Raw genomic sequence first — 25,804 nt, 5'->3', positions numbered from 1 at the left:
GACAAATGCTTTGAACACAACACTCTCCAGCACTCAGCCACCAGTGACCACCAGAAGCTGCAAGAGGGGGATGCTGGTGTCTAGGGAAAGCGCTGGGGAGCCGGGAGCTGTGCCAGCACTGGGCTCCTGCTGTTCTTAGGAGCACAGGGAGGTACCTGGGCTCCCCTTCACATGCTATCATGCAGAGCTGGCCCCCATCAGTGCTCTGCCTCCAGCAGTGCTTCATATTTATGGGGCTTTTTTTCCTTTAAGGGTTTTCAAGGTGATTCCCATCATCTGCTTTGTCTTTTGAAGCTATGAGCCAAATGTATTCCCACTGACACGGGCGTGCTTACATGGATGCCATTGTGATGGCTCATGCTCCTCTTGTGCCAAGGAAGGCATCTCCACTGAGCTTGGTGGAGGTGTGCCCAGAGACTGGAGTCACCACACTGGCACCTGGTGGGATACATCCTGTGCCTCTGGAAACAAGCTTGAAAAGGGACTTTTCTTTCTTTCCCTCTCCTAAAATTGCATCCTAGAGCCTGTAAAAACGAAAAAGGGAAATGAGAGAGGCCATCACTGGTGAGCTCTGTTGCAAAGGCACCCAGCAGGTGCGATGATGGACATGGGAAGTTGTCTGGTCAACCCTACAGCTTTCCTAGAGATAGCCAGCCAGGTAGCCAGACATATGTGGAGAGCTGGTTGGGGTGTACTGTACCAGCCAGAATCATTTGTAGCACAGCAGAACTCACACAGGTGACCTTGGTGGGAACACAGCATGCCCGGCTCTCTGGATTGGCATCACTGCTCCCGCCATTGAGGCTTGGTCCCTGGGGAGCAGCCTCAAAGAAGGCTCTGGCACCTGTGACCTGGGGTGTGACAAATGTGCCCTGAATCTGTCCCAGCTCAGTAGGGAGCTGGGAAACAGGGGCAGGGTATTCCCAGCCCTGGGGATGGGAACTGGGGCTGTGATGCTGGGGCATTGCCTCCAGACCATCTGATGCTGTAGCTAAGCCAGCAAGTGATTCAGAAAAAACTGGTTTGTATGGCTATTATATCCAAAACCATAGTGCATTTGGAAGGAAATCAGACTGTGATGGTTTTTTCTTTCCTATGTGTTTTATGCTGATTCTGTCTGTACAGAGCAGGGCCTGGAACCAGCCACATGCTGCTTCCACACGTATTTCACTTTGATTTACCTTCTGGGGAGAGGACAGGGAATAAAAATGTTATTCACTTTTCTTTGAAAAACTCTTGACATTTTTCCCATAGCTCTAATACCAGAGCTAACCTTTTGCTTGGGGTTTGTTGGAGGAGATCAGTTATATTGGATGTCTTGGTGCTATAGTTCTCTTCTCCCCCTGCTTCCTTCCTTTGTGCATGTTATTTCTTCCCACTGTTATTTCCATTCCTTCTCTCTCCAGCCAGCCATTCCTGATGGTTTTTGATCCCTGTAGGCTCAGGCAATGTACTCCATCCCTCATGCTGCCTCGAGAGTGTCCCAGCCCACCAGATCACGTTTTCGAACCAGAGGGTGAGTGGGCAGCTTATTTCCATGTTCAATGCTAAATGTCAAATGGATCACCTTCCATTAAGTGTGACACACATTTGAAAAAAGCAGAACAGAAAGAGAAACCCAACAAGAGTGATGGTGGGGTTTGTGTTTGGTTTGTCTAAGGCATGAACTCATTCTGCTTGCCTGGGTTTGATGCTACATCAAGCACCAGCTTGAACCACAGACCTACCGCAGAGAAACCGCGCACGTTTGAGCTCTCACCCTCCCATGGCTTTGTACATACATTGTCTCCTGGGGAAATGCTGCATTTTAGGAAGCAACTAGAAATGTTGATAGCAAATTATATAAAAATCAATAGACTCCCTGCTGAAGGGTCTGCCTCCTGCAGCGTTAAGCTCCAGGAGGAGGCACCTTGGTGCTCTGCTCCTGCATCTCCCGCCTCAGCACAGTCCTGGTTCACAACAGGTTACCCCAAGAGAAATGATAACACCCTCTTGTTCCAGTTTATAAGGTAGCAATCAGATCAGGACAGGTTTATGATCCACCTAGCTTATTACTATCTCCATTAGTAGCTGCTAGCATATGTTGGGAGAGAAGGATTATTACTCTCGCAATGCATACTTAGCTGGCAGATTATTGAAATTTCTTTCTAATCCTAAGCAGTTACTTGGGAGGTATAAATCCTTGAGTGATAGCACTTATATTCCTCTGTACTTTGATCTCAGCTAGCATAACCGATGATACTCTGATTAATCTGATTTCTTTTCTTTAAAGAAAGTATCGTGTCCCTGGTAACTCGAGGCTTGCTTTCCACAGGCACCCGTGTTTCTCATTATCAGATCTGGACTTTGAAATAGCCAAGCTCAGAGGTGCCTTCTGTCTTGCATGGGGATTTATACCTCTGTGTGCTTTGAAATTCATTTCTTCCTTTAAGTGAATCAAATCCCTGAATGCTCCCAGTTTGCTGCTGCACAAGTTCCTCCTGTTTTCCCAGCAGCCCCATTACTCTTTCCTGCCCCACCTCTGCTCATTCCCCTGCATAAGGAGGGCACAACCATGCACAGATGAAGGACCCACTGATTTATAGGCCTGCTGCTAATGACAGTTTTATTTACTCCTATCTGAGCACAAATGAACCTCTTTGTACCATGGCTTGCAATGAGATGTTTGTGCCTCCTCTCCCTCAAATGACTGGGGTTAATTTGGGGCTGCATCACCATGTGTGATGGGTCCTAATTGTTTCCCAGAAGTGGTACCTTAGATGTGCTTGCCCTGAACTTCCTCTGTTGTGTTGTTGAATTTCCCAAATGAGCTGGGTCCTTCCAAAGCCACTTTTCTGCGTATCTAGTCCCACCTGATGTTTTTCCCCTCTGTAAAGGATTGCCTGCTTCTCACTGTATATGTATTCCCACTTAGGGTGCTCCACTATTCTGTTTTACAGCCCGTATTTTGTACCTGTGCATTGGAAGACATCCTTCACCTTCTGTCCTTTCCTGTTTCTTATTTGTTTCTCCTTCTCAGGACTGACCAGGCTCAGCTGAGATCTGTCACACAGAGGGCTGGGCTTCAGATTTGTTTGTTTTTCAGGAGGCCAAGCGGCCCCAGCAGCTGAGCAGGGCTGTATAAACCCATAAGCGTCTCCATCCAAGGAGCTGAACAAATACACTTTTAAAGGTCCTTGGAAGAAGAGTTTTGCCATGAGTTTTCTCAAGTCAAATCTCTACTCTCCCCTACACTCAAGGGTTGCATTTTTCCCACCCCTCCCATAAGAACAACAGAAAAGTAGGGCATTATGGGAAGGGCTGAAATGGATGGCAGTGGCTCTACTAGACTGCAGGCTTGGCATGTCTCAGACCTGCCAAGGTGTTTGAAGGGAAGACAAATACTGATCTCACAGGGCCTCATGCAAACACAGTGGTGTAACCCTGGCTCCCTCCTCGGCACCGGCTGGGCCCCAGCTAGCGCTGGCTCAGGGTCCAGTGCCTGGCACTGTGCTCCCAGAGGGATGCAAAAGGAAAGGCAGAAGGACCAAAAAGAGAATTAGAAATCAAGGGCCCATTTGCAGATATTACAAGCAGGCTCTGTTGGGTTTTTGTCTGGCCACTGTTGCTGGGGTAGAGGAAGTGATGAACCCCTCCTCTTTCCCTATACCTGCATAATTTTTAAATCCTTTGGTATCTTTCCCTGTGATCATCCTCTTTGCTGGAGTTTCCATCTGCCCTTGTGCAGTGTGAGCCACAGGAACAGCTTTACCTCTGCCCTACACTGTTGTCCATCACTCTGGAGCCTCTGACTGCAGAGTTGTGTGATGCACAGAGAGGCTCAGCTCAGAGATCCCAAAGGTTTGGTAACCCAGGCTCAAACACCAGATCAAATTGTGTTTACCCCGTATCTCCTGATTTTGAAGGTCATCTTCTAGCCAGATGAGAGGACCGTGAAGGTTGTACAGTTTGTATTGCAAGGCTTGGCTTGTCCTTGCTGTGGTCACGCTGATGACAGCCTAGCAGTGGTGTGGGTTTGTGCATCTTGGCTTGCTCTGGGTTTCAGTATTGGTGCTGTGCTAGTTACACCAGGGTGCTGCCAAGGATGTCTCCAAGGCTCCTCTCTAGGGCCCAGTGGAGTCACAGCAGCAACTGCTCAACCATGTGCTTAAACCCTAACAAGGTATATGCACATGTCCTTATGGACAGTGTTGAGTGAGCACTTTCATGCTTCTTACCATGCTGTAAAATCTTGGAAAGCTGGTGATATCTTGAGCTAGAGGTTTCTTTTGGCTCCAGCATTTTAGATGTTTGTGCACTGAATGACAAACAAGCCTGCCTGGCAGCTGGTTCAGCAGGGACAGCAATAGTACCTGCAATGGTCAGGTGGGATCTGAATGCTTTCCTTTTGCTCACTACTGCCCAGCTCAGCCTTCAGCAGGGACTCATCTCTGCAGCACTTATTTATATATTTTCCCTCCCCTTGCTCCTCAGAGAAATCAATTGCACTCCCCAAACAATGGCAAAGGCCTTGAGGAGATATTGATCTGTGGCAGAGCCGGAGAAGGGAACGTTTGTGACACAGAGATGCTCTTTTGTAAGTAAAAGATAATTACCAGATCATGGGGACACTTGCTGAATAGGATGACATTAAATAGGCATCAGGGTGAAGGGCACTGGGGCCTCAGAATGAAGCACTGAATAGCACTGTCTCCCCAGCAGCTCCAGCTCCTCCTCCCTGCTTCCCTCTGCCATTTCACCCCTCCCCACCCCAGCCCCTCCTTTTGTCACCCCACTCCTTCTCCTGTCATCTCTCTGTCCTTTCCCCTTGTTTCCTGATTGTTCTGCCTCACCCAAATAAAACCAGGTAACCTTGCCCAGAATGCAGCCCCTCCTTGCTGGCCGGGGCTCTCAACTGCAGCAGGGGTGCACCCAGAGCCAGTGGGTTCCTGTCCCCCAGAGCAAAGCAGCTGAAGGAGCTCCTTGCCTTGGTTTTGCTGGTACTTCCAAATCCTGATTTATTTATTTTAGGCCTCTGCAGCAGCACTGAGCTCTGTAGCATTGAGTACTGTAGTGATTGTAGTCATTTTGAGGTAAGGGGAAATTAGATGGGGTAGAAAGTGTTTTCTGCTTTGAAATTTCAGCGAACAGAACTGGGATAGGGGTAACAGCTGCAGGATCCAGAGCCCATGTCCTGGCTTGTGCTGGCTCAGGAGCTGATGGTGGACTCTCAGCATGTGTGCTTGAACCACTTGACTGCTGGTGGGTGTGGGGACCCTGGCCTCTTGCACAGTCCAACAGCAAACAAGGGCTTTGACACAAGGTGTGTTCCCAGATTTCACATTTTTGTACAGCTTTTCTGCCTGAACTTGTGTTGTGGGCACTCAAATCCACACAGGAATGTTCAATCACAGGGCTGGATGATGACGTGATTCACTGATGACTGGAAGAGTCACTGCCAACTGCATCTCATGAATTGGCACAGCTCAGTGTAAGAAAAAACAACCCACAACTCAATATTATCTCATAAAACGTCTCTACTGACACTGGTTCTATTCTCTTAATTACTTGCTGATACACTAAATGGATTATGGTGCATTTTGCAAGATTATTGGATTCCTTGTAAGAGGAATGACCCTTGGACCATGGGCTCTGCAGGTCCAGGAGAGAGCATAGAGAGTCCTGTCCCTTTGGGGGGCATTGAGAGCTGTGTGCCCCATCAGCCTTCACTAACTCACCAGGTCTCACCAGATGGTTCATTATGTCTGCCTCCACAGCCTGAGCACCAGCAAGGTCTGTGCTCCTGAAAAACCCAGGCAGGTGCAGTCACTACCTGCATACCTGTGTGGGCAAGTGAGGCTGGGGTCTTTCAGCCTCATGCCTTGGCACTGGAACTTTTCTTTGACTGCAGCACATTTTCAAACCCATCTCTCCATCACTTTCAGTTCCTTTAATGCCTCCTGACTGTTATCAACATGGTGTTGAAGATAATCAAGGGCTTTTCCTTATTCCAAGGGTGAAAGGGCTCTGGTATCTGAGGGTGTGAGCTGATAAGGGCAGCAGCTACCTCCAGTTCTCCCCTTGGCTTCTGTTGGCATGACTCTGGCACCTCTGGCTGGAGCTGCTGCTGTCATTGCTGCCTGGTTCCTGCTACTCCCATGCAGCACCTTGGGGTTTTGCACCTTTGGATCCTGTCAGGGAGGTATAGGGCAGAGCAGGGTGCTGGAGCACAGGCTGTGATTTCCATGCCTCTGTCAGCTGCCAGCTCCCTCGAGCAGCCCTGTGTCTTGGTGCTGTGAAGTGTCTCAGAGTTATTCCCTGCCATCACGAGGCAAGAGCCGGCTTCGCAGCCTGACCAGCACCATGCTAAGACACCAGAGTAGGGCACCTTGTGCCTTTAAAATAAAAAAAGTAACACTAAAAAGCCCATTACCATTATTGAATAAAATACCAACAATTTAAAAAAACTCTTTAAAATATTGTTGCTGCATTTCCAGCTGTTCAAATCTCGTGTATTTAGTTATCGTAACAACAGAAGTGCTGTGTCTGATTTGAGCAGCGGGGAGGCAGCACCATTATTCTGGAGGATTTTAAGCAGTTGGATTTTCTTCCTCGCAGTGGTGCTCTCTCGCCTATTAGAAGCCTCTTTGTTGCCTTGGCACCTCTGGCCGGGGTGGCGGGGATGGCACCCGCGCATTGGCGGAGGGCCCTGCCAGCACTTAGCAACACGGCAGTGCCACGCAGCTCCAGTGGGATGCCAGGGGCCAGCCATGGCAGGCAGCTGCCAAAAGCAGAGCAGAGAAACTCTAATGCTTCAACGAGGAGGTCTTGTACTGCAAAATTCATGTGGAGAAAGAAAAAAAAGCGAGCAAGACCCAGGTGGCTGCTGCTGCGGGGAGCACAGGGCGGATTAGGGAGGTGTTCTTGGCAGAGCTGAGCACCTGGGTGCTGGAGGAGGTGGCGATGCTGGTGGCAGGGTCTGGCAGGGCAGGAGGGCATTGTACTGTGTCAGCAGTTTGGACAGATCATGGAATCGTTTAGGATGGAAAAGACCTCTAAGATCATAGAGTCTGAACTCCAACCCAGCCCCCCATGTTCACCACTAAACCATGTCCCCAAGCGCCACATCTATACATCTTTTAAATCCCTTCAGGGATGGGGACTCAACTACTTCCCTGAGCAGCCTAATCCAATGCTTGACAACCCTTTTGGTGCAGAATTTTTTCCTAATATCCAGTCTTAACCTCCCCTGGCACAACTAGAGTCTGTTTTCTCTTGTCCTATTTCTTGTTCCTTGGGAGAAGAGATGAACTACCACCTGGCTACAACTTTGTCTCGGGTAGTTGTAGAAAGCAAGAAGGTTTCCCTTTGAGCCTTCTTTTCTCCAGTCTAAACGCTCCCACCTCCCTCAGCTACTCCTCATCAGACCTGTGCTCCAGGCCCTTCACAAGCTCCATTCCCTTTCCTGGACATGCTCCGTACCCTCAGTGTCTTTCTCATCGTGAGGGACCTAGAACTGAACCCAGGATTTGAGGTGTGGCCTCACCAGTGCCCAGTACAGGAGGATGGTCACTGCCTTGGGCCCACTGGCTACACTGCTGATCCAAGCCAGAATGCCATTGGCCTTCTTGCCCATCTGGGCATGCACTAGCTCATGTTCAGCCACTGTTGACCACCACCCCCAGGTCCTTTATCCCTGGGCAGCTTTCCAGCCACTGCCTGACCTGACCACGGAGGCACTGCAGCAGGGCAGCATGCACAGGGTGAGCATCCTGGAGGGAGGATCCCCATGCTGGCTGGTTGAGCTGGATGAATGATGTTACAAAGGGGGCATGAAGTCCTGTAACTTCCTCCTGCGTTGCTGAACAAAAGGTCCCTGTTGCAGGTGGCTGTGGGGTGGAGCTGAGTAACGAGGGATGGGGCCTGGCAGCCTCCCTGCAGTGGCGTGTTGAGGGCAGCCTGGCAAGTGAATCAGTGATTCGTGTAGGTGAGATTGATTCCTGAGCACTTGGGTTTGTCACCCCAAATTGGTGGGGATGGAGAAGAGGGCAGAGGCACCTGATCTGGGAGACTGTGGCACATGCTGGGGCAGCTGGAGAAGCAGAAACAGGCTGAGGACAAGGACATGGCAGATCTCCTTCCTGTAGAAAAATGCTATTTTTGTACCATCTCCCCGAGGTGGGGAGGGTTGGCAGAGATGTTGCAAAGGTGTGCAAAGGCTCTCAGAAACATCTTGAATGGCCTTGAAGAGCCGGGTGGTGACAAACTGCTCCTGCACAGCCTCTGGGGACTGCGGGAGCTGATGAGACTGATGGGAAGGACTAACAGTGTAGATGTGTCCATGAGACAGCTCACAGAGACAGGCCTGGAAGGAGGTGGCACAAGGTGCAGGTCCAAGTGGCACAAGGTCACGGTGCTGCTGACCAAGCATGGGCAAGGCTGGCAGTGACCTGGGCCCTTCAACCACCGCATTTCAGGTGCTGGGCCACACTAAAGCTCTGTAAACAGGAGTGACCATATTGTCACTGGGTTCCTGCCACAGCATGTCCCTCAAAAGGTTACCTCCAACCAGAGGCGCACTGTGGGTAATGAGATGCAAATTGATAGCAAGACAATAAGACTGTCTTGTGAGCCCTTCTTGGGGGCCAGTGTTTAAAAGTCAGCCTGATTGCCTCGCTGGCAATTTGCATAGCATTAACCAGAGAGATTTTCTTTTTAAACTTGAACTTTTTTTTTCCTAGAGGTCACCTCAAAGTAATTACAGCTCTGGCATCACTTCATGAAAGACAGCTCTGTGGTTGTGGTGGCAGGGTTGGAGTGTGAGGAGGAGACTTGGCGTGGGGAGACCTTTCCATGGGAACCTGGGTGTGTTTTAGTGTGTGCACTGGGATAGTTCAGTAGGAGAGACCCACTGAGTATGTGTGTGTACTGAGCACCGTGTCTGCTATGGGAGAGAGCAGTGGCAGCAGGGTTCCAGTTCCAGGGTGTGAAAGGGATTGGTCCCCTCCATTGGTTTTCTCCAGCACGGGCACAACCTCCTCCTAGGTCCCACCTGCTTTACTGAGCTGAAAGGAGATGGGGTGACCCCACTGCCTGCTTGGGATGCTGCAATGAAGTTTAAGAAAGCCAAGCCCTGGGGTGTTTGCATCTTCTCCTTCTCCATGGTTTAGTTCAAGCAGGGATTTCAAGGTTATTTCTTTGAAGGTAGTGTAAAAGTAATTGAGGACCTGTGCCAAGATGTTCTACAGGACAGGAGGTTTCGGGCTGCAGGGGACACGGTGTTGTGGCTGTTCTGCTCTGACCTGGGCTATTTGCTTTGACAGTTTAATTCTTTGGATTCAAACTGTGCAGGTGTCCCTTAGTGTTGCAGATGGACAAGATGATTACCACAGGTCATGCCCACCTGAACTGTGCTGTTGTACTCTACTCCATTCTATTTTTAGCAGGTTAATAGCTTAGCATAGATCTTTGCTAACCCATGTGGTTTGACCACAGCAAGTGCTTTCACTGGCAGCTCTGCCAGCCCTCCTGAGGAGCATCCTGGAGCAGTGAACAGGTTGGAGGGAGATGGGGCTGCCCTCTCTTCCCCAGCAAAGTGGCTGCCCAGCTTGTGAACAGGCATGAGGCTCTTCAGAGGTTCAGCCAACCTGCTGCAAATGCATGGTGAGCCAGTGCTTTAAAGGAGCACCTCTTGTTACTGTGGCTTTCTTCAAGGCAGGAAGCACCTCCTCTGTGCTCAGTGACCATGGGTGGACATGGGATGGTTATTTCAGATGGTGTCTGTCTGCTGCGATGTTCCGTGGATGGGGTTTGCCACTGGTGGTGCCGCGGTGTGAGCAATTCCTGCAAGGCAACACATCCCTGCTGTGGGAGGCAGCGAGTTGGTGCAGTGATGGGTTTGAAGAGCCAGCTGGACAGTTTTATCACCATTAATATCATTTGTAGTTATGCAGGCAGTGGCTATGATACAAATAATTAAATCTCATGCTTCACAGCATCAGTTGATCACTTGCTCCAGTCAGGAGTGAATCTTCTTGCAGAGCACATGCGACTGATTAGTTCTGTTAGAGGAGCTGGTTTAGATCTCCTTCCTCTGTCTTGTTCCTCAGTTTCCTTCCTCCTGGCTGCAGCTGTGGGGCTCAGCACCAGGACATCCCTTTCTCCTCCTTCACAAAAACCCTGCTGTTGTAGGATGCTGGAAATGCTCAGTGGAGATGGCATCCCTGCTCCCACTGCCTGGTCTGCAGGGAAATCTGTCTGCTTGGGGACATTCTCTGCTCCTGCTCAGAGGTTTCAGGCCATGTGCTCATTTGCCTCCCACCTTCTGGCAGTGCTCAGATCCTGAATCATTGGGATCTTTCTCTCTGGGCTGCCACAAAGCACCCATCGTCTCCTGCCAAGATGGTGTGTGGCCATGACTTCATCTCACAAAGTTCTTCAGCCTCCTCCTCATTGCCTAGAAAGGCTCCATCTTCCAGGCTGAAGCCAGCTGAATGCATTCACATCATCTCCTTTCTCTGTGGCATCCTTTTACCCTGTTTTGTAGTGGATTATTGGAGATGTTTGGCCCAAAAACAGAGTTCCCAACACTCCTCTGGGTTTGTCAGCAGCTCTGGCAATTATATCTTCTCCATTCTCTGGGCAGCCCCTTTCCAGGGCAACATCCCAGCCAGGCCTGGAAGGATGAAGATCAGCAGTGTAATGGCACCACGTTATTGACCAATGCTGGCTTAGCAGGTCTGTGTGGCACTGCCCTTCTTAGCTGGGAATAGCAGAGCTGCTGCTGTGACTCTGTGCCTCATCAACAAGGGAATCAGGGTGGGAAAACTGAGCAGAGAATATTTTTATATTTTTCCTCCTTTTTTTTCTCTTTCGCTCTTTTTTTCCATTCCTAAAGATTGAGTATAATCAGAGCTAATCAGAAAATTATGAGCTGTCTGATTGCTGATTAGATTCCTAATGTTAATATAGTCAAGAAGCCTCTCTTGGTGTTGTATTTTAAGAGAAGTGTAAAAATAACATCTTAGAAGGAGCAAGCCAGAGCTGCTGGAGCAGCAGGGATCCCAGTGCTGGCAAAGGAGACCAGGGTTTCACCACTGGCAAGAATTGAGGGCAGCAGAAAGGGAAGGGATGGGACAGGATCTACCCACATGATAAGCAGGTGTGTTGGCCTCGAGAGGGCTGCAGAGCCTCAGAGGAAGAGCATAAACTGAGCTCTTCCCACAGGTTGGTCCCTGTGCAGAGCCAGGCCTAGGAATTTTGCTGCTGTGCTCTGGAAGCAGTTGTGCAGCTTGTTTACTCATTTTTCTTCCCTACAAAGAGAATTTTCACAGATAATTTAGTTCATGCATCTCCCCAGCATCATGGCCCACTTCATCTGCTGCTGCAGCAAAAGGGCAGCCTTGGGTGATGGAAAAGACTTGCTGCTGCTGCTGGTGGAACAGCCCTGGCCCAAAAGGCAGGGTTGAGATACCCTCTGGGAAGCTGGTGAGCACAGAAAGGCTGCTCCCATGGATGTTGGCGGGAGCTGAAGAAAATCCTTGTTTGCTTATGCTTGGCTGAGCCACTGCAAAAATCTTTAAAGCCTTCCAGAAGCAGAATTGGTGTGAGATACTGCGTGGTGGTGGCCTAGGTTTGAGGTTTTGCCCTTTTTCCTTGTTTAAGTGCTGAGGATCAGTCCACAGAGTCCTCAGCATGGGGCTGGTGCCTTGATTGGTGCAGTGAAGCTGCCAGCCCCTTCCACAACTTTCCTCTCCAGTCCCTACCAGCACCAGCATGACGATAACTCCGGGGCTGAATGGCAGGTATTATGCTCTGGCACACTAATGCTCCTGTTAATAAGCTCCTCACCATTCACCGTGTGTTTTACTTTGATTCATCCCAACGGCAGTGCTGTATAATGGACTATATACTGTAATTGTCCCCCATTGTCACCACTTAATAACTTATATGATGTTATCGCAGTCATTCGCAATTTTTTTTGCAAACTTTGATGAATAATATTTTGTTCTTAGCGAATAAAAAAATGAGGAAATGGTGAAAAGAGGCTGAAGTTAGACAGAAGTCTGCTCTAATTGCAGATTGGGCTTAATAATACAAATGTCCTTAGCAGCATCCAGGCCGCTTTTGTCTCTGAGTCTCTGGGAACAGTCTGCTGGGCCAGCCAGGAAGGAGCTGCTATTAAATACCATTTATTCTTTAAAACATCTTGATCAGCAGGAATTGGCTCTGTGCTTGGATAATTCATTTTGCTTTGCTTGCTCTAGACAAGCCCAAGCTCAAAAACAGTGGATGGGACTCACGTTTGTTTCCACAGACAGATGTTCATGGGGTGGGTGCAAGAGCCATAAAAATGCCATCACGGTGAACAAGAGAGTGCAAATGTTGCTTGTTCTGCTGTGCATGGATCATGCATGGCAACAGCCTCAACATTTACCTAAACATCTGGGGAAAACTTTGGGCCCAAGGTTGAGCAGCTGCAGGTAAAAGATCAGTGATGAAACCTGGACGAGCATCTTCTCCACATTCTCACTGGCTGCCTCTCCAGGTTAGATGGGCAACATCCCACCAAATATTTGTGGCTCTCATGCATTTGTCAGCTTCTCCAAATGCTCATGGTTCCTGATTCCATGTCTGGCAGGGAAAGGAAAAGTCCCGAAGAGATCAAACTCTGAATGCACTGAAAAGCAAGGTGTGGAGGTGGATGCCTGGGCTGGAGCACCCTGGGTGGGAGGCAGGGGAGGGCTCCCTGGCATCCACGAGGCAGCAGGTAGGGACCTAAATGAGTTTTTCCCTGTAACACATGTCCTGACCTTTTTTAAAAAATGAAATCTATTTTATTAATTTTTTCTTTTTATCAAATCTGTCCATGAAACATTAAAGATATGACTGTGGAAAAGGTCAAGAAACGTGTAGTTGTTGAAAACTTGTTCCAGTTGATGGCTTTTCCCTTAGGGAAGCTCTTCCCCAGTTTCTCCTCCCCCTCCTCGGTCTTTAAAACAAAAAGTGTCAAGTTGCCTTGAATTTTGGGTTTAAGAGGAGCAGCGAAACACATTGCTGAAGCAGGACAGAGGGAAGGGCACTGCAGGCTCCCAGCAGTGATGCTGCCCTTGAGGAGCTGCTGCAGCAGCCCATTGTTTCCATAGGGAAAACCTGAGCTGAAAAGGATTTCTCCTCACAAACACAGACCCCAAGGAAGGGCTGTGGGGCTCCAGCCATGCTGGAGCCATGTGCCCAAGGGAAGGAAGAGGCTCCTCAGGGGGTTGGTTCTGCAGTGAGGACGTATCTCAGATTGAATTAATAAAGATGAAGCCCAAGAAATGGGTGTAGTGATAAGTTGTCCTGGTTTTGGGACATGAGCTTTGAGTTTCTCCTCCTTGACTTGGGTGGATCTTTATGTACTGTAAGAATGGAAGGCAGTCACACTTGTTGAAGGAGAGGGAGGGGAGCTGAGCTATTGTTAGAGGGGCTTTATTAGCACCAGTGCTTTCTGGGCATCACATGTGCCAGGCAGGAGCCGTGCCTAGATTTGCTGTAGGCCATGAGAGTGCTCTCCTTGCAAAAGGACCATGAGAAGGAAAGAAAGAAGCAAAGAAAGAAATTAAGATGATAACAGAGTCAGGAGTGGATCTGCATTGAGGCTCATCAGGAAAATGATATTACAGGAATGATAGGAGTCTGTGTAAACCAGCAAGTGGAGAAACATGGAGTGAAGGAGAGTGGGCACATCTGCCAGGGATTGGGCTGGATGTTGAGACACAAGGGTGGGCATGAGACCTCCATGGTGGAAGCTGGGCCATGAATTGGGCTTGCTGTGCTGTAAAAATGCAAAGTTGAATGATGCTTAAATTTTAAACTTCATACAAGAGAGAACAGGTGAATAGAGAGCAAAAGCAAAGCAACAACCATAACAGTTCACCAGCACAGCCTGGATTTGTCATGTGGTCCATAAGCATCAGTACAGGGATAGGGACTGAAAGAAAATAGTGTGTGAGTATGTGGGGCTTTGAACAAAGAGGCAGAGGAGTGGGAAGGCATATTGGGATATATTACTGAAGAGTCATGAAGCCTGAAGAGCTTGAGCTTTGAGCTTTGCTGAGGAGCAGAAGTCTGAAGGGCCAGGAGGGGGTCAGTGAGCATCTTGGTCTCAAAAAAGGGGTAAACAGTCCTTTCTCAAATCTGGACACTGGGCTGAAGAATGTGAATGATCCCATTGATCCAAGGGGCCACTCAGCCAACCCTCCTGTGTTGCTCAGGAAAGCAGAATAACTGCCCTGGCAAAACAAGGCCAGGGCAGGGAGATGGCCTGAGATCTGTGTGTTAAGTTTCAGGCATTTTATTGTTTTTCCCTGTGTGCTGGATGTGTTTCTGAGGCAATGGCAATCCCAGCATGGCCAGTGTTTAGAGGCCAAGTCCAACTCCAGAAGACTTTTCTTACATTTCTGTTGTGTCAGTTTTTAATAATGGACTTTCAAAAGGAAGCACATCATTTGCCTGATAGACCGTCAGGCCATCTTTACATGTAACTGTTGTGAAACTGCAGTGATGGGTGGGTTCTGAGAGGCCTCCCAGCATTCCCAAGTCTTTGCTTGGCATCCTGCTGCTCCATCTGCACCTGTCTGCAGCACCTAAAGCCATGGGTCCTCCTTGGGATGCTTTACTCCTGGTGGTTTCCTCTCAGGTCTTCATGGGCACCACTTAGACAGTACATTTCTTTTGCTCTGGGTCATCTCCCTCTCCTTTTTTGCCATTCCCTCTCTTCTGTGGCACAACCCCTCTTGCTCCTGGGACTGGGTTTGCTCACTTCCACTTCCCTGAAACTTTCCCATCCCACCTGGAGCTTCAGGGGCTTCATTTCTGGTTTTATGAAAGTTTGAGCAAAGCTGGTTCCTACTGTGGTGCTTGTTTTTAGAGCAAAACACCACTAGGAAATCCTTTTTGCAGTGCAGTTGCTTTTGTTTGCTGTTTTAAACTGACAGTGTAAACTGCCCTGGTTGTATTTCTATTGCTGTGACAATGAGGGCCTGAGTTACTGCCCATCATGTCCCACCACTCTCAGGCTGTGGGAGGGTGGCTGGTGGCACTGGGGGACACAAGAAAGATACCAAATGTGTCCTCAAAGGGTTTCAAGTGAAGAAGTTTTGAGGGCTTCTCTTGGGGCTTACTGGGGTCATAGGGTGGTGATATTTTGGTGCTTTCTTGGGGGAATTTCTGCATGCCAAAAATCTGCCTTACCATAAAAGTTCCATCTTGGAGGAGCTCTGGCTGTGCCGTGGTGGTGCTGCATGGAAATCCCCGCGCGGCAGCAGATAATAAATGAGGTGCTTTTTAAAGCTCGCACATCACAGCTCAGCAAGAGGTGATGCCTTAAAATAAATCGATTGTAAGTGGTTTCCTGTACAAACTTTCAACAGCCTCCACTTGAATGAAAGGCAAAGAGCTAAAGGGGAGGATTTCAAAGGCACTAAAGGCCTCATCCTCATGGAGCAGGGAGGTGGGGGCCTGCTGGGGTGTGGGCTGCATTTTGGGTTTTCAGGGATGCCCTCCTGCATCTTACAGGAGTTTCTCTGTTGTTAGAACCATGCAGAGCACCACAGGGAAGGGGGAGCCACTCCTTGAACTTCTTCTCATCTTCACATGGGACTTATTTCTCCAAAATAAGGGAGGATAATGATAAGGAAGGATTTATTTTTTTTCTTTGAAGACTCTGGCTGCTAAGACCTGGCCAGGCAAATTCCTCCTCCTCCTGCCCAAGTGAGAAGCTGTATCACTTCCTTTTTTTTTTTTCCTTTATTCTAAAAAAACCCCTTTTCCTCCAAGCTCTAAGTAAAATTGATTTTTAAGTGAAACTATCTCTTATAATTGCTGCTGAAACGCCTTGTGGTTATTGTAATGGATTTTGAACTGTGACAAGTCCTTCTTGATGATCGCAACAGGAGCTCCACAGGTTATTTGAGTGTGGTCTAGAGACCACCATTGGATTGAATGTTTGGAGTTTATCTGGGAGAAGATGGGGCTGGAGCAACTGGAGCACTCACAAAGGTGTTTGCTGACCCTCTCAACACTGCAGAAGCTGAGCCTGCCCTGGGACCTTGTGCCATAAGGCTCCATCTCCCAAAACTCTCTGTGGGAGCAACATCCCTCCAGTCTGCCCCACCGCTCACCCATTCCATGGGAGCCACAGCATGTTGGTACAGGGGAAAAAGGAGCTGGAAGAAGCCCAGGGCAGCACCATCTCCTCCTCCTCAGCTTGTTGAATCGCCTGCTGTCACATTTCCCCAGCCCTGACCTTCCAGCAAATGCATCTTGACCTGAATTATTTCTGGTCATCTGAAACCTTATTGTGCAGCAAGAAGCTGCTTGTCACCCAGCAGGGGAGTCCCCAAGCCCTTCCAGGGCTCTGGCAGACCCACTGTGCTGTGCCAAGATGCTGTATTTGTGCCCAGTAGCTCGCCCACCCTGTCCCTGCCATGCCCTGTCTCCAAGCACACAGCAGGACCCTGGTTTAGCAGTCCCCAAAGCAGCCAATGACAAGAGCCATGGGTAGTGGCACTTGTCAGGCTTTTAACTCTGGTGTGTGTGCCTGGCAGCCTGTCCAGGGCAGTGATGCTGCACTTACTGCTTACTGAGGGGCTTGGACTGGAATGGGCAGCCCTGATTCTCCTGGGACATCTCTGTCCCAGCCACAACTGTAGAACATTACTGGAGCCATGTTTTTCAGGTGGTTTGTATCCATCACCCCTCTCTGATTCTGCTGACCTGCCCCAGCCCTTCAGCACCTCCTATGAAGCAGTTGTGAATATTCCAGCTCTGTCCCAAGAGAGACTTTGTTCCTTGTGGGCCAGGATTTTGATTAGGTAATATAAGACCAGTTAGACCTTAACAGATCTAACTACTTTGGGAGTGATCAGAACTTCCATCAGGAACAGACTGGGCTTTCTCTGCCCTGCTCATCTTGTGAGCTGATGCTCAGAAGAAAGCAAGAGGTGTGAAATGAGCAGTTTAAAACTGTTGGGCATGGACAGCATGGAGAGCTGTGCTGCCACAGGGCAACAGAGTGCTCCTGCTTGGCTCTTCCTCTGGATGAATATTGGGATCTCAGAGCAGTGGTCTCTGCTTTCCTCTCCATCAAGTACAGAAGATGCAGAAGGCTACCATGACTTCAAATAGTGTGGCAAAAAGGATGCAGAAAAGTGGTTTTTCTCAGATCCTGAGCAGAGGAGACAAGTGTGCCTGGTTTGGCTTCCCAAGGGACCGCCTGCATCCCAAAGCCAGGCAGAAGCACATTCCACCAGGACTTGAGCATGATAGTATTTAGCAATACAGTTTAAAGTCATCTCTAATGTAGGAACAAAGTTTGCTGCCATACATCCAGGGTGAAAGGCAGGAGGCTGCAGGAAGCAGCAGTGCCGGTGTGGGTGGACACTCCTGCTGGGGAAGGGGATGGTGAGAGAGGCCAAGTGCCTGCAGCTGCTTGTGCCTGGCCCCTTCTCCCATCCTGCATTCCACAGCTCTGTCTCACTGCTGGAGGAGGTGGGGACAGATCCTGCACTGTGGTGCATGCCATTCCTCTCCCAGGAGGGATGGGGCAGTGGTTATTTGACATTGTATTGGTGAAAACAGGAGCTGAGCAGCTGAGCTGAGGTTTGCTATTGCTGGTCCCTAGGGTTGACAGGGCACAGTGCCCCTGCCCTTCTCCTCCTCTCCTAGGGAGCAGTTGGGATGATGGGGAGCAGGGGCAGAGCTGCTCCTCTGCTTGTGATTTTGAAATACAAGTGTCCATCCTTGTGGAGGGCAAGAGAAGGGTGACATAGAGAGGCTTTTCTCCAAGGGGAGAAGAGCTGAAGAGTGCGCCAGGCACGGCTCATGCCACAGGACTCCTGGTTCTCTGCACTGTCCTTTTGCCCTTGGTGCTTTGCTGTTTGTGAGACGTTAAGCTCTTCTGGAGGTCTGAGTGATATTTTGGGGTAGGAGAAACATGGTGAGAAACATCTCTTTCCTCCTCCTCCATCTGCAAACACATGGGTACCTCTTCTCTTGGGATGTTTCACTCCTCCCCTCCCTATGATTGTTAGGATGGTGATGGTGTTTTTCACTGGTAAAAATTGTGTCTCTGGACAAGGAGCAGGGAGAAATGCTGGCAGGGGAACAAGAGCTGGTCTATAGAGCCATGAGTTGGTGAGATGGTCAGTAAAATGATGGAAGTTGTGGCTGTGGAGCTCATCCCAGGCCCACAGGGCTGGGTGTTGGCTGTGCCACTGCCCTGTGTGGGGTCTGAAGCAGCTCTGGCTCTGGTTTAGCTCTAGGTTTGCACTTGTGACCCTCAGTGCTGGCAGGGCTGACTCTGCAGAGGTGTCCCCGCTTGCTGCCCTGCCAGACCCCGGCAGTAAGCACCAGCTGGTACAGCACCAGGGTCTGGAAGCCCTTGAAGGATTTACCACCTGCTCTTTACTAGTCACTGGATCTTTATTTTCCCTCCCATGAGCAGGAGAATATTAGCAGCCAGTGCTGGCTCCAACTCCATCCTCCCTCATGCACAGGCTGGATCCAGGCACTAGAGGAGGAGAGATGGGCTCTGTCTACCCCTTTCCTTCTGCACATCCAAGGGAATTATTGACAAACAAGTTAGTGCTTTGAAAGAAAAATGTTGCAGCATATTTGAAGCTGCCTCCTTGATCAATACTCAGCCGTGGCTGAGCCTGCTGCTGACTGGATTTTGGATGGCGGCTGCAGGGGTAATAAGAGCCCTGGGATCAACTGTCTCAGAGATTATTACAGGATGAGATGCTTCGCTGCTTTACAGTGTTTACTCAAGATTTATAGTCCCTATGTGTATATAAGGGGGTTGTCATCTTTTGTTGCTGCTTGATCATTTTTTGATGGTGGTTTGTGCACTGTTGGTAGGGTTTGCTTAGGGATGAATTCTGTGAATGGGGAGAGGATGGACTGGGGTTGAGAGAGTGAGCTGAGTTGGAGGCACCCTGGAACTGGTGGCAAGAGGGGAGACCGTGAGAAGAGGCCCTCTGCCCTGATGCATGTAGGCAGAAAGGACAGAGGTGTGTGAAACATACGGAATGGGCTTTCCACTCTCTGGATGCTCTGCAGTGACAGGTGCGGTTTCAGGGCGTGCTGTCCATGGAGGAGGGGTTGGTGCTAAAGAAGACGGCTTATGCCATACTCATTTCTTCATTGTGGAGGAGGAAGAGCTGCAAAACCAATTCCTGGGGGATTTTCCTGCCTGGGGCTTGGGTTCCTTGGCTTTGTCGTGTGTGTTTGGTTTTCGCTTTCTCACCTTAATCTTTCACCAGCGTTTTCCTGCTGTGGGAGGAGGGCTGGATGGTCTGATGTTCGTGGCACTCTCCAGCCTGATAGCACAAGGCTGTTTGAATCTCCAGCAAACAACTCCCCTTCCAGCTGTGTGCTCAGGTGCGGGAGGTTAACACACTTCAAGGCACTGGAAAAGGTGCTGAGATGAGGGTGATAACAGTCTCACTGAGGGAGTTAAATTAAGGCTTTTCAGGAGCAGCTCTCCCTCAGAGCAAATATCCCTGGGCATACACAGCTGCTTCGTGATGGGCCATTGCTGGGCCCTTCTATATCAGCTGCAGGGAGAGGCCAGGAACATCATCCCAGGCTCCCCAAGGAACATCCCCCAGCATCATCCCCCAGGGGAGCCTGTGTGGAGTCTTGGGACACAGTGGTAGCATTGCTGCTGTTACACAGGGCTGCTTGGTCTCCTCTTGCAGAGTGTTTGCCGTAATTCCATTTTATAAATCCAGCCTTGTCCTTTGGCCTCCCTGTGCCACTCTGGGCTCTGCTCTGCTGCCTCCCAAGTTAAACCCACTGATCTGCCTGGGGTGGGAGCAGTCAGGGCATGCTAACTGCCATGGAGGTGCTGGGAGAAGAGATTTACCACATCATTGGATGGTTTTCCCTTGGAAAAACTCTGTGTTAAAATATTGGAGCAATGCAGGAGAGCCCCAGTTGTGATGGAGGAGAAGGGGTGGCAAGGAGGAAGTGAGCATCATCCCCCTGACTCCTCCTGTGCTGGCTCCTCAAGCAGTGGGGATGCCAACAGCAGGGACAGTCCTCCCAAATAGAGAGGAGGTTGTGGTCCCTGCCTGTGCAAGCCCCAATGCTTTTCCTACCATTACACTCTCAGCAGCTTCAGGGAATCAGACCAACTGCCCCCAAAAGGTGCTGCTGTGGGTGAGCACCTGTGGGTGAGCCAAGCTGCAGGAGGGGTGAGTGAACTTGTTTGTGATTGGGCTGAGAAGTGAGATCCTGGAGCAAAGCAGGGGGAAAGCAGCAGCTGTGTGTCTGGAGCTGCCATCGTCTGGGCAGATGGAAGGTCACCCACCTTGTCCCCCCTTTCCTTTCCTGCACAGCTTTTGGGAGGGAGGCACATCCCCAGCCATGCCACCTTTGCTGCCACCTGCCCACCCCAAGTCCATAGCATCCCTGAGGCTCCTTAATCCCAGGCGAGCCTGTGTGCTGAGCTGGAGCTCCTGCTGGATGTGCCTGGGTGAGCAGTGAGGCAGAGAGGAGCACCACACGGAATACAAACGAGGCCAGGGCACGATAAAGCCGGCACAGCACCTTCCCCCTCACAGACCCCGCCGTTGAGATCTCCAGACACCAATCCCTTGCAAATCTCCTGCTGGCCTTTCATGACCTTCAGAGTCCTTTCAATTCAGTGTTTTCAGCCTCTAAATCTCCTGTCCTTAGCCCTGGTTGACTTCTGGGGAAAGAACTGCGCTCTTTAAAGTGCCAGGGTAGTCCCTGCACCACAGCCTCCTGGAAATTTGCAGGTATTTCTTAGCTGTGCTTTATTTTTGGTAATTCCTCTAATTTTTCTTGCTGTTGAAACCACACAATTGATGACCCCAGGTCTGCAACCCCAGCAGGTTTTGGTGGTTGCCATGTACTCCACCAGGCTCTGGTGTGCTGCCTGCATCCTGGTGATCTCACAGTCTCTGCACACAGTGCACCTTGAGCTGGACTGATTGATCTGTAACACTTGAAAAATAATGGTTTAATCATTATTAAGGATTAGAAATAATCCTTGAGCTGTATCGATCACAATAACATTATTCATGATAAACTCATTTGGCATTAATGGGGACGTCCTGCAGCAGTGTGTGGTTCCAGATAGACCCCTCACCTTCCCTGTGGAGATGTCAGGGCGGGTTGTGGGAGCAGGAACATCTTCCCTGCCCTAACACACAACTCCAGGTCCTTCTGTCTCAAATAGTCCCCTCAGGGGCCCCATCCTTGTTGCCAGTTTTGGAAGGTCCTGAATCCAGCAATCATGCATCCCATTCATGTCAGCAGCCAATCTCCGGATTGGATGGGTCTCTCTCTAGCACCAGGCAGGGATGAGACAGGATGGGACTGCTCCCAAGGGAGGCCCCACCATGGCATCACTCCAGGCCTGTTCCCCGCACATGGATGGAGAGGAGCAGAGGAGGGATGGCTGACTGCTCGCATGGTCCCTCCCTCCTCCCAGTCACCATCTTGGTCATGGGACCAAAATGTCTTTAGCAAGGAACAAGCTGCAGAAGCAACAGCTGGGAGACTCTGGAGGCACTTCTCCAGGGCTGGGTGTCCAGTGACAGCCAGGAGCCAGCACAGAACCCTGCTACAACTGTGCCATCCTGCTGTGGTCCCCCCCTCCATCCCTGCAACTTGCTATTTATCAAACAAGAACATCTGGGTTTCTCTTTTTTTTTAAACCAAAGTTGTGTCTGGATTGACTTTGACAAATTGACATTTTCCAGAGGAAAAATATCTTCTGTCGAAGTGTTGTTCCTGGGCGTAGCCATCCCTTACTGCACCATTTGCAGCCCTCCAGGCACCTCACACAAGGCGATGAATAGTTAAAGATGTCCATAAATCTTACCCCAGCCCATAATAAACACATTCTTATCAAGTATAGAAAAATGCATATTTCATCACCGCTGCCTTAAACGCAACTCAGAATAAATGCTTGTCTTTAATCAGCCATCTCAATATATAAACAGAGCACAAAAGCTTGGGGGGATGAGAAGCAGAATTGGGCCACAGCTTTTCTAGGCAGCTCCAGGGGAGGCAGGGATGTGACTGTGCAGGTGAGACCCTGCAAAACTGCGCTGAAAATCCCCATCACTTGGTTTTTCTGTCCAGCCTAGCATTATCTCCCATTTCCTTCTCTCTGCCACTGGAGCCATAAGGATTTTGTTTAAATGTTTAGCTGATAGCTGATCTTTCCCCTTGAATGCTGGCCATTGAAAACAAGAACTTTGATTTGGAAATCAAGATTAAGAGAAAGAGAAAAGATTAAACAGGAAAGTTTCGACCAGTGTGTGCCAAGATTTTGCAGTGATGGATTCGTGTTTCCCTACATCTGATAAAAACAAGCTGCATTCTCAGGCTGGGGAGGGGCAGATCTATGATGTCTTTCACCACTTGTCACCTCATTTTTGAGTGCCTGTGCTCTGCCATGCTCACAGAAATACAGCATCTGCTGTCATGGCCCTGCTGCAGCCACACTGGTGGCAGTGGGGCTGCCACTTTCCCATAGGCAACAGGGACAGGTGAAGGAGATGCTGTGGCACCTGGGGACTTCCTTTCCCCTCAGCATCCATTTGGAAGGGCTGAGGCATTTTGCACCCTGTGTGCTGATGGGAGCTCTGGAGGAACTGGTGACAATCGGGACAGCATCTGTGACATGTGTGGCTGTGCCCAGGGTGGGGGTGTGGGTGTGGGTTTGGGGGGGTGCTCTTCTAGCCAAGTACTCTCCAGGCCCTGGGGAAATAAATTCCCAGGGATGTAAGTGACTTCACTACCAGGCCCATGGGCTCCCACCAGCATGTCACATTCCCAGTGAATATGGGAGTGCTTTTTCACCCTGGTATTTGTGGTTCACAGCATGAAAGTTGTGTGTGAAGTATCACAGGTAATCCTATGGGCATTTATGTGAACCTGTGGTGCTGCCCAGCTGGTGATTTGATGTTGTCATTTGGTCCAAGATGTCACCCTTTCTCCTCCTCCTCCTCCTCCCAGCCAATTCAGTGTCTGAAAGCAGCCAGGGCTTGCCTCTCCCCCCATGCTCTGGCCGCTGACATCCCTTGCGTCAAGCAGACCATGTCCTATCCCACTGGGGATGCAGGGAAACAAGGAGCAAGTGATGCAGCAGCATGTGCTGTAAAGCACATCTTCACTTGATACAACTGCTACTAGCTCACTAGGGAGCTCTCCTGGGCTGCAACAGCCTCACAGGCCTTGTGGCCAGTTATCCCTGTACAGATTAGCCCCTGGAGCTGAAACCTTGAGGTGTGTATTCCTAGTGGGAGCCTTGTAAAGCTGATGGGTGGTGAGGAGCAGATGGGCTTTGCCAGGTGCTGCAAGGCTGCCGAGATAAACCCATGACCCTGTGAGCAGTGAGGGTGTCCAGCACCCGAGGGTCCAGGTGGCCCTCAGCTCTGTGGGCTGGCTCAGGGACATTGTGCTGTCTCCAGCTGGGCCTTGGTGCTGACCAGAATGCACAGCCCTGGCAGGCAGTTTCTCAGGCAGCTGCCCTCATCCCTGGGTACTTGGGGCTGATGGAGGGATGGAGGGAAATGTGCTTGTTTTGCTCTTGGCTTTGTTTGCTTAGTGATGTGGAGTGGATCCTGTGGAAAGCCTGGAACCCTTCCCCTGTCTCTCCCCTTTGGCTCCATGAAAGGCCAGATTGCAGCTTCTTCCCAGCACTACCAGTACCCCAGGTGCTGCCCAGTCTCCGGTGCTGGTGAGGAGTCTCATGGCTGAGAACCCAGTGAGGCTGCCCCAGTGCTGAGCATTGCCCCATCCTGTTCCTGGAGACTCCTGCCTCCTCTGGCTACCCAAGTGTGGGCACAGGCACACAGAGGGGTTAATCTGGGTGGGCAGCACTGTGCACCTCAGGGCCCCAGCACTGGGGCATTTCAAGCGGGTTTTGAAGCATTTTTGAAGGATCTGCTCTGCTCTGCACAGAGCTGGGGGCCATCAACACAAGTACCTGCATTCAGCCTTTGCCCTGTGCAATGAGAACCTGTTCTGCACTGGTGGGATGTCAACAGCCACCAAGCTGTAATGGATTGTGTTCAAGTGGCAGTGATTTCCATGCAGATACTAGCTTGCTCCAGAAAAGCAGGGAGCAAGCAGAGAATAACTGGCTCCCTGTGCCTGAGATGCCCTTCTTCAGGATACTGCCTGCAGTCCCTCCTCCCGCCCCCTTGCCTGTGTGGCAGAAGGGTGGCAGGGTTCTGTGATATCCCTCAAACAGGGATGGTGGATGCTGGGGCTGCATCCATGGTCTTTGGATTGATGTGGGCAATGCCTGGGTTCTCTTCCTTTCCCCTGGGCTCACTTCTCTCCTGTTTGCTTTGCAGAGACTTGCCAATGCAGCAGAGAAATTCCAGAAGGCTCATCACTGGCAGGACAACATCCGGGTAAGGCTCTGTGTGCACTCCAACTGCTCTCACCCCTTCCCTTCTGGATGCTGAGCTCCTCAGGGATGACTCCTGAAACAGGAGTCATTGTCCCATCCCTCTGTGCCCCCATTCTTGTCCCCTTCTTGAGTCACTCTGGCCATGCCGTGCCGCTCAGCGCACAGGCAGCCCCGGCCCCACTGCCTGCCACCACTAATGAGAGCAAATGAAGTGATTCTGAGCTCGTTTCCAGCCTTGCCTCTGCCTGCACACGTGAGGAGAAGGCAGGAGGTGAAGGTCGAACTGACAGCTCAGCGCTGAGGGTGTGGGGGCTGGGGAGACTCTTACCCTCCCCATCTCCAGCAGCCAGCGGGTTTGGTGCTGAGAGGGGTTTCACATGGGGTGATGGCAGCCGTGGCTTATCTGTGGCACATGCTGGCAGTTGTGGTGGGGGCTGTTTCTGGGGGAAGAAGCAATCTGGGCTGGGAGAGGAAAGACAGGGGTTTAATGATTGCATTTGACTTTGTAATTCTGGCGGTGATAGCACTCAGCGGGAACCTGAAGGATTCTGTCTGGAAATGCTCTCAAATTATAGCCATAATACAAAAGGAAGGAAAGATTGTTTTTCTCCCAGTGCAAACGGAGTCTGCAATAAAAAAATACTTCTGAACCACCCAGCCCCTTCCTCTGGGTTGGGCCAGATCCTGTCTGGCCCCTTTAGTCATTGAGGGGACAGCCTGGGGACAGCCCTGCTGCCAGGCCCTGCTGGTGTGTTTTGGGAGGTATTTCTCTGTCTGAGCTGATGCTGCTCACACAGGACCTCCTGCCCTAGATGATGATCACCAGGGTTTCATGTGGAGAGAAAGAGATAGGAGGAGCATAAGAGAAGACAGGGGGTTGACCTGCTTGGCTTTCATTTGCCATGTGGCCAGTGTGGGATGGACTCTTGTGGCTGATTCTGTGTCCCATGGGCACCTGAGGAGAAGACTGAGCTCAGAGGAATCATCTTGTCATTAGCAGAAGCAGCCTTGCTAAAGAGAGGTGAGATGTCCCCACTGGCCCTTGGGCCCAGCAGACAGTTATCATTGGCACCATGAGTCACTGAGACCTTTCTGTACAAGAGCACTGCTGAATTACTGTCACCTCTTCCCAGGAGGCTGGTGGAGGGGAGATTAAGAGATTTGGTGCAGGCACCAGCTGATGCCAGTGCCAGTGCCTTGCCAGGTCTTTGGTTGTGGACTCAGAGCTCCTGGGGAAAGCTGAAAGCAGTGCCAGGGGAGCTGCAGGCATCTCCCATGGGCTCGCATCTCCATCCCTAATGTTGGCCCAATCTTGTGGGTCTTCCAGGATAAGGAGCCCCAGGGCAGCTCATCTCTGAGCAGCACCCAAAACTTGGT

General features: G+C 50.4%; 1 protein-coding gene across 3 annotated transcripts in view; it reads left to right on the top strand.

The window, feature by feature from the left end:
* The window catches only part of CACNA2D2 (calcium voltage-gated channel auxiliary subunit alpha2delta 2), a 212,706-nt gene that overhangs the window by 144,589 nt on the left and 42,313 nt on the right, over positions 1-25,804 (top strand). For all 3 annotated transcript variants that reach the window (XM_071550576.1, XM_071550575.1, XM_071550574.1), the window contains exon 4: positions 24,369-24,428. In XM_071550576.1, coding sequence (XP_071406677.1) covers positions 24,369-24,428 — 60 coding nt within the window. The remainder of the gene's footprint in view (positions 1-24,368; positions 24,429-25,804) is intronic.

Source organism: Pithys albifrons, chromosome 3, assembly GCF_047495875.1.
Source record: "Pithys albifrons albifrons isolate INPA30051 chromosome 3, PitAlb_v1, whole genome shotgun sequence".
Classification (NCBI taxonomy): Eukaryota; Metazoa; Chordata; class Aves; order Passeriformes; family Thamnophilidae; genus Pithys; species Pithys albifrons.
Note: the sequence above shows the minus strand (reverse complement) of the source record. Positions and strands in the feature narration are given on the sequence as shown.